Source organism: Doryrhamphus excisus, linkage group LG5 (genome assembly GCF_037039965.1).
Source record: "Doryrhamphus excisus strain RoL-2023G ecotype Guam linkage group LG5, RoL_Dexc_Guam_v1.1, whole genome shotgun sequence".
Lineage (NCBI taxonomy): Eukaryota > Metazoa > Chordata > Actinopteri > Syngnathiformes > Syngnathidae > Doryrhamphus > Doryrhamphus excisus.
Window position 1 is genome coordinate 8,373,905 of NC_136361.1, and position 7,165 is coordinate 8,381,069.

The 7,165-nt window shown below is 38.5% G+C and overlaps 1 protein-coding gene across 2 annotated transcripts; it reads left to right on the forward strand.

The window, feature by feature from the left end:
- The first annotated feature begins 2,250 nt into the window (after positions 1-2,250).
- Positions 2,251-6,340, forward strand: dnase2 (deoxyribonuclease II, lysosomal). 2 transcript variants are annotated; one of them, XM_058053258.2, is made up of 7 exons: positions 2,259-2,397; positions 2,641-2,735; positions 3,744-3,915; positions 5,131-5,221; positions 5,288-5,452; positions 5,528-5,722; positions 5,878-6,340. In XM_058053258.2, the coding sequence occupies exons 2-7, from the start codon at positions 2,641-2,643 to the stop codon at positions 6,231-6,233; spliced, it is 1,074 nt and encodes a 357-aa protein (XP_057909241.2). In that variant the 5' UTR covers positions 2,259-2,397; the 3' UTR covers positions 6,234-6,340. The 2 variants fall into 2 exon arrangements, with proteins under 2 accessions (XP_078646580.1, XP_057909241.2); XM_078790454.1 differs by lacking the exon at positions 3,744-3,915 and having other exon boundaries at positions 2,251-2,397.
- The last annotated feature ends 825 nt before the right edge of the window (positions 6,341-7,165 follow it).

Below are 7,165 nucleotides of genomic sequence, written 5' to 3' on the forward strand. Positions count from 1 at the left end.
ACCTAGCATGTTTTTGGAATGTGGGAGGAAACCGGAGTACCCGGAGAAAACCCACGCATGCACGGGGAGAACATGCAAACTCCACACAGAGATGCCCGAGGGTGGAATTGAAACCTGGCCTCCTAGCTGTGAGGTCTGCGCACTAACCACTAGACCGCCGTGCCGCCCATCTTCTTGTAATATTACGTCTTTTTCATTTTCATAATACAACTTTTTCTGATTCCCCAATTTTCTAAATACTTTTGTTTCTTTGTTTCTCAAGACAACTTTCAAACTATAAGCTATTTTTTCTTTAATATTAATGAATAAGGTAATATTTCTTTATTATTATATTATACTTCATGCTACTAAAATTTTATTTTTCCCTCATCATATTAGATTATTCTGAAATGATGACATTTTTTGTTACATTACAACTTTTTTCTCATATTTTGACTTTATTCTTGTAAAATTACTGCTTACTCTTTTTTTTATAGCATTTTTGCTGTCTTTAAATTTTTCAAATATTTCAACTTTTGTCTTAAATGGAAAATACATTTATATATTTTGGTAATATTATTTTATTTCCATAATATTACTTTTTCCCTAACATGATTGTGCACAAATTATTAGAACCCAATAGAACTTATTTTTAGTTTTTTTTTTATATTTCTATGCTACTAAAATGGCATTATTTTTTTTTAATTCTGGTAACATTGTGGCTTATTTTCTTCTCAGAATAAACTTTTTCTCATAAAACAGCTGTTTTTAAATAATTGTCATGTGTTTTTTTTTTATTTTTCAACTATTACTTTGTTCATGTAATTTTGGCTTAATTCTCAGAAGTGTTTGACATTATTAATTTATTAAGCAGCCACATTTTTTTACATCTTTGTTTTGTTTAGAATATTATGACTTTTAACATCTGATTTTCTTCAATATTTTACTTTTATGCTAGTAAAATGATGTTGTTTTTCATCATAATGCTATGCTATTCTCGCAAAATTATGACTTTTTTTCAAATGACAACTTTTCCTCTGGCGGTCTAGTGGTTAGCGCGCAGACCTCACAGCTAGGGGACCAGGGTTCAATTCCCACCCTTGGCCATCTCTGTGTGGAGTTTGCATGTTCTCCCCGTGCACGCGTGGGTTTTCTCCGGGTACTCCGGTTTCCTCCCACATTCCAAAAACATGCTAGGTTAATTGGTGACTCCAAATTGTCCATACGTATGACTGTGAGTGTGAATGGTTGTTTGTCTATATGTGCCCTGTGATTGGCTGACGACCAGTCCAGGGTGTACCCCGCCTCTCGCCTGAAGACAGCTGGGATAGGCTCCAGCACCCCCGCGACCCTCGTGAGGAAAAAGCGGTAGAAAATGAATGAATGAATGAACTTTTCCTCTTGGTAGTGCTTTTTAATAATTATTATATTTACTCTATGACAGTTTTCTTCTTAAATAATACTAGAATGTCCCCGGGCCGCACTTTGGACACCCTTGCGTTATACAGTACTATTACTAACAACAACAAAAACGTGAAACTCACCTAAAGAAGGGTAGCATTCTGTGAAAAAAGTGTTTCTGAATGTGTGTCTTTGTTGCTGAAGGTCACACAAGAGACAATACTTTTTTTTCAGTCATGAGTATTTGCATAATTACACAAGTAATATCAGCACTATACCACTTTGGTGTAACATAAAGTTATCATAGATAAAAAAAATCAAAAAACATCTGCAGTGTTGGCATTTTACACAACTGTGTGTCAGCATCCAGAGGATGCGTCCTCAAAATCTTTGACCTTCTTAGTCGTGGTTTTCTTTTTCGAGTCCACTCATCTGTCAGAAAAAGCTGAAACAGGGGAAGTACCGGTCTATCTGTAGGAGGGGGGTTTGGGTTGACACAAGGACGGGGTGTCACTTCCTGAAACAAAGCAGAATCACACGTTGAGTGACAGCCACTTTTACTGATGACACAGTCACTAATCCTCAAATTATGAAGAAAAGTGGAGCACACATTTAGAGTGAAGAATATATCAACAGGAAGTGAGCACCATTTATTTATTTTATATATAATTTACAAATTACTTGTATTAATTATTGTATTACTATTAATTAATTTTAATTATATTATTATTACTTATTTTATTGATTAATACTCCAACACGATCAGAATTGTGCGGCCAACATCTGCAGCAAGACATTGTAATTACACCAACCCGCCAGGTGGCGGTCGCGAGGTGTCCGCATTGAAAAGGAGCAGAAGAAGCCGCCTCTACTTCCGCATTCTCTTGTCAGAAAAACAAAACTTCCATAATAGAAAGGATGTAGAAACTTCATGAGACTATATGATGACATTTTTATTCAGTTCCTGCTTTGGAATCCAACAGAACTTACACGAAGACGACAGCGCGCAAGTTAAAGGCGAGTTTCTGTCATCAAATCTGTTAATTTTGTTGGCTAAACCTGCTGCTTTAGTCCCAGTTTCGATGTATTTTATATATTATAGCAATATTGTTTGATATTTTCCGTCTTTTTCCGCACATGGCTCTACATGTGTATTACATTTAACTTTATTTATTGCATCGTATAATGTTGGTATGGTGTGTGCGCGCGTTTAGATATAAATGGAGGTTTGTTTATTGCAAGTTTTGTGTTTGTCAACAGATGTTTTTTCTTTCGCTGCTCGTCTCCTGCTTGCCACAAGGGGGCGACACATCTCCAATAAGTTGCTACAACGATCAAGGAGAAGCGACGGACTGGTAACCATTTAAACCATTTAACTTATCCATGCATACATTTAAATACTGATTGTCCTCATATGGGTGAGCTGGAGCTTATCCCAGCTGATTTTTGGGGTGAGAGGCGGGGTACACATATGTACAAATTACAAACTATTTACACTCACATTAACACACTTCAGATAATTTACTGCAGGGGTGCTCACACTTTTTCAGCATGCGAGCTACTTTTAAAATGACCGAGTCAAAATGATCTACCCACTACAAAAATGCAAAACATCTCTTTATTTTCAAATGTATTGAGGATTATTTGTACGTACAATGTACAATGTATGTTGATGTACCTGACATAACCAAATGAGCCAATATTGCAAAACACACATAATTAACTATTAACATTTTTTGTAATTACCTGAGTTTACTTTGATGACTTGCACTGAATTGAATCAGCCAGGGATGCATAGTCCGGACAGTAGCTGCTGATAGCCAGGTTAGCCAGGCAAACGCACTTCGAAGACATTGTGAAAAAAAAAGTCCACCTCCCATTCCGTATGGAAGTGATATGTTTTTGCCTTTTTATTTGGTCCAGCTACTTCACTCATTTTGGTGACCATAAACTTTAGCGAGGGCTTAAAATCTGACGCAATTCGCCAACTAGCTTAGCACTTTGCATCGTTGTTTACGCATGAGCGGTGACCTAAAGGTCAAAATTCAGTTGTCATCTGATTGGTTGTCCTGTATGTCAATCAAGTAACGGGGGTGGATGATAGGCTGACATCGTAAGTTCTGCTGCACTTAGAGACGTTGTTTGATTTAATTGGTCACCCGAAGGGCAACATTCAGTTGTCATCTGAATGGCTGCCATGTATATCAATCAAGTGACGGCATTGATGCTAGGATGATATTTTTTTAATGTCACGCCGCGATCGACCGGTAGATCGCGATCGACTTAATGAGCACCCCTGATTTACTGTAGAATTAACCAAACTGTACAGAATATTAACATGATTCTGTCTTTCAATGACTTAGGTTCTACATGTACAAATTGCCGACTGAACACAGGAGTAAATCCCCCGACCGGGGTCTGAAATATTTATTGATGGACAAGGGCAGTGCAGGCTGGAGCGACGGGAAGGGGACGGTGAACGACACCACAGGGGCACTGGGCAGGACGGTGGGACAACTGTACTCGCAGGGAAAGGTACGCTTTGGAGAGTTTGTTCTTTCATTTTCATAACTGTTTGTTTGTTAGCAGGATTATGTCGGGACTATGCAGCTCTGGTTAAGGAATTGCTGTTTCGGAAAGCAAAATAAAACCAGTTTTTCCTCTTTTCAAACTTCCTTTAGAAGAGTTTAGTGGTTTCACACTCTAAGTCAGGGTTGTTCACACGTAAATGTCAGAGCCACATAGCGAAAAATGAAAGGGTGCAACTTTGGATAAAAAAAAACAAGTATAAAACATATCAGTTTTGTGATCTCTGCAAATTAGTATGAACTTTGAACTCTGCTTTTTCTCTTCCATTTATGCTGTTTAAAAACTTTCCAACTATAGTGGTGTAAAAAAGTGTTTGCCCTTTCCTGATTTCTATTTATTTGCATGTTTGTCGGACCTATAAATGTTTCAGATCAAACTGTCACAGCACAAAATGTACTTTAATTAAACTTTTTATTAATAAGGAAGAAAAACTAAATCAAAATTTAATGGCGCTGTGTCAACATCATAATAATTATTCATTCATTAATTTTCTACCGCTTTTTTCCTCACGCTGGTCGCGGGGGGTGCCGGAGCCTATCCCAGCTGTCTTCGGGCGAGAGGCGGGGTACACCCTGGACTGCAGGCCAGCCAATCCCAGGGCACATATAGACAAACAACCATTCACACTCACATTCATACCTATGGACAATTTGGAGTGGCCAATTAACCTAGCATGTTTTTGGAATGTGGGAGGAAACCGGAGTACCTGGAGAAAACCCACGCATGCACGGGGAAAACATGCAAACTCCACACAGAGATGGCCGAGGGTGGAATTGAACCCTGGTCTCCTAGCTGTGAGGTCTGCGCGCTAACCACTCGATCGCCGTGCCGCCCATAATAATTATTAATAATTATTAATAATAATTTAAGGTGTGGAAAAGGTTATTAAGCCGTTTGTAAAGCTTTGGGACTCCAGCAAACCACAACGAGAGCCCTTATCCACAAATGGTGCAAACAAACATGGACCCTGGTCTCCTCGTTGTGAGGTCTGCGCGCTAACCACTAGACCGCCGTGCCGCCACTTTTTAATAATAATAATAAAAAAAACTTTACATTTTTAGTTTTCCTATTAATTTCTATTTTTAGAATGTTCAGGTGGGGCCAGGCTGCATGTTGGACACCCTTAAAAAGTAAACTGGAACCTTTTTTGTCGTCTTGCAGAGCACAGAAACAGCATACATCCTTTATAACGACGAGAAGCCACCAGAGGGCGGCAGAGACCACCTTGGAGGCAGAAGAGGACACACAAAAGGTGATGGGAAGCACAGCTCAAGAGACTTCATCTTTGCTGACATTTGGTGACGTTTGCTCTAATCAGGTGTGGTCCTACTGGATGACAATCAAGGCTTCTGGTTGGTCCACAGCACCCCGCTCTTCCCTCCTGTGCGTGGGGCGGGACAATACCAGTACCCGGACAGCGGCGTAAAGAACGGACAAAACTTCCTTTGCGTGACTTTTCCACTGGAGCGTTTCCAGACTATTGGTAAAATACATTTTTCCTACTTCTTGTGTATATCTGTGTTCATTTACTACAGTTTTTTTTAAATATTTCATGCAGGAGAGCAGCTACAGATCAATGAGCCTATGGTGTATGACTGCGATGTCCCACAATCCTTTGCTTCTTCTGCGCCAGCTCTGGCCGCTGTGTGCAATAAAAAACTCATCAAAGCTGCGTCCAATCGTAGCGTGACGCTAACATCCAAGGGCGGCACCGACTTCATCAGCTTCGCCAAAGGAGCCGCTTTTAACGATGGTACGAAAGGGGGACATCATAGCGGCATAGCTGGGTCATGCTAACGCTAACATTACATCAACGATAAAAACTACCAAACATCAGATTTCATACATTAAAAAATGTAATGTGGAAAAAAAGACATGCTCACCCTAGCGGGACTCTGCCCCCTCCAGACTTGTACCACTCCTGGGTGGCCCCCACCCTTCAGTCTGACCTCCTGGTCCAGTTCTGGACCAACACCCGGGGAACCCTTCCCTCCAACTGCAAGCAAGGCTGGAAAGTTCTGGACATCTCACGCATTTTACCCGAAGGTACGTTCAGCTTCAAGAGCAGCAAGGACCACTCCAAGTGGGCCGTCAGCCCCGGGGCGGCGTCAGGGTGGGTGTGTGTGGGCGACATCAACCGCAATGAGGCGGAGGAGAAGCGAGGCGGCGGCACGGTGTGTCAGCGGGATGCCGCTGTGTGGAAAGCGTACCGGAAGGCGGCACTGGAGTGTCAGTCATGCGAGGGCGGAGCCATGCCGTGTTGACTCGCAGGATGGAGTCCAAGAGTCCAACTCCAACTAATGAATATCACGGGCAATTTTCATGTTTTTTTTAACATTAAAAAGCATTAAAAACTTTCTTTTCCATACTTTATATTTTCATTCTCGTACATTTATTACTTTACAAATCTATTGTTAATTTTCGACCTTATTCTCATAATATTCCAACTTTTTTTCTTGTAAATTTATGAATTTATTCTCATACATTTATTACTTTACAAATCTATTCTTGTTCATTTTTGACTTTATTCTCGTAATATTCCTACTTTTTTTCTTATAAATTATTTTTTTATTTTCGTACATTTATTACTTTACAAATCTATTCTTGTTAATTTTTGACTTTATTCTCGTAATATTCCAACTTTTTTCTTGTAAATTTCTTGTAAATTTACAAGAAAATGTCAGAAAATCATGACATTATGTAGACAATATTTTGACTTTATTCTCGTAATATTCCAACTTTTTTTCTTGTAAATTTAAGAATTTATTTTCGTACATTCATTACTTTACAAATCTATTCTTGTTAATTTTCGACTTTATTCTCATAATATTCCAACTTTTTTTCATGTAAATTTAAAAATATTTTCTCAGAAAATCATGACTTTATATAGACAATATTTGGACTTTTTCATGTAAATTTAAGTTCATTCTCAAAATTCTAAATTCTAAATTCTATTTAATAAAGATATTTACCTGGATTATTTTATCATGTTAAGTTTGTTATCTTGAATGCAAATAATTGATAAAAATGATAAAATGTAAAAATAATATTTATTTTTTGAGTATATTTTCTCTTTGTGTTTCTTTCATTTGGAGATATTTTTGGAGATTTGGAAAGTCTATGCTTTCATTGGACAGTGACATTATTATTCATAATATTAATAATACTTTGACTCCACTGTTCCATTTTTCAAAGA

Excerpts from the sequence above, each read along its gene's own strand:
- dnase2 (XM_058053258.2), top strand. The coding sequence starts at position 2,641 with ATGTTTTTTCTTTCGCTGCTCGTCTCCTGCTTGCCACAAGGGGGCGAC. Across the intron at positions 2,736-3,743 it reads CAAGGAGAAGCGACGGACTG|GTTCTACATGTACAAATTGC; the intron begins GTAACCATTTAA and ends TCAATGACTTAG. Across the intron at positions 5,453-5,527 it reads GGAGCGTTTCCAGACTATTG|GAGAGCAGCTACAGATCAAT; the intron begins GTAAAATACATT and ends TATTTCATGCAG.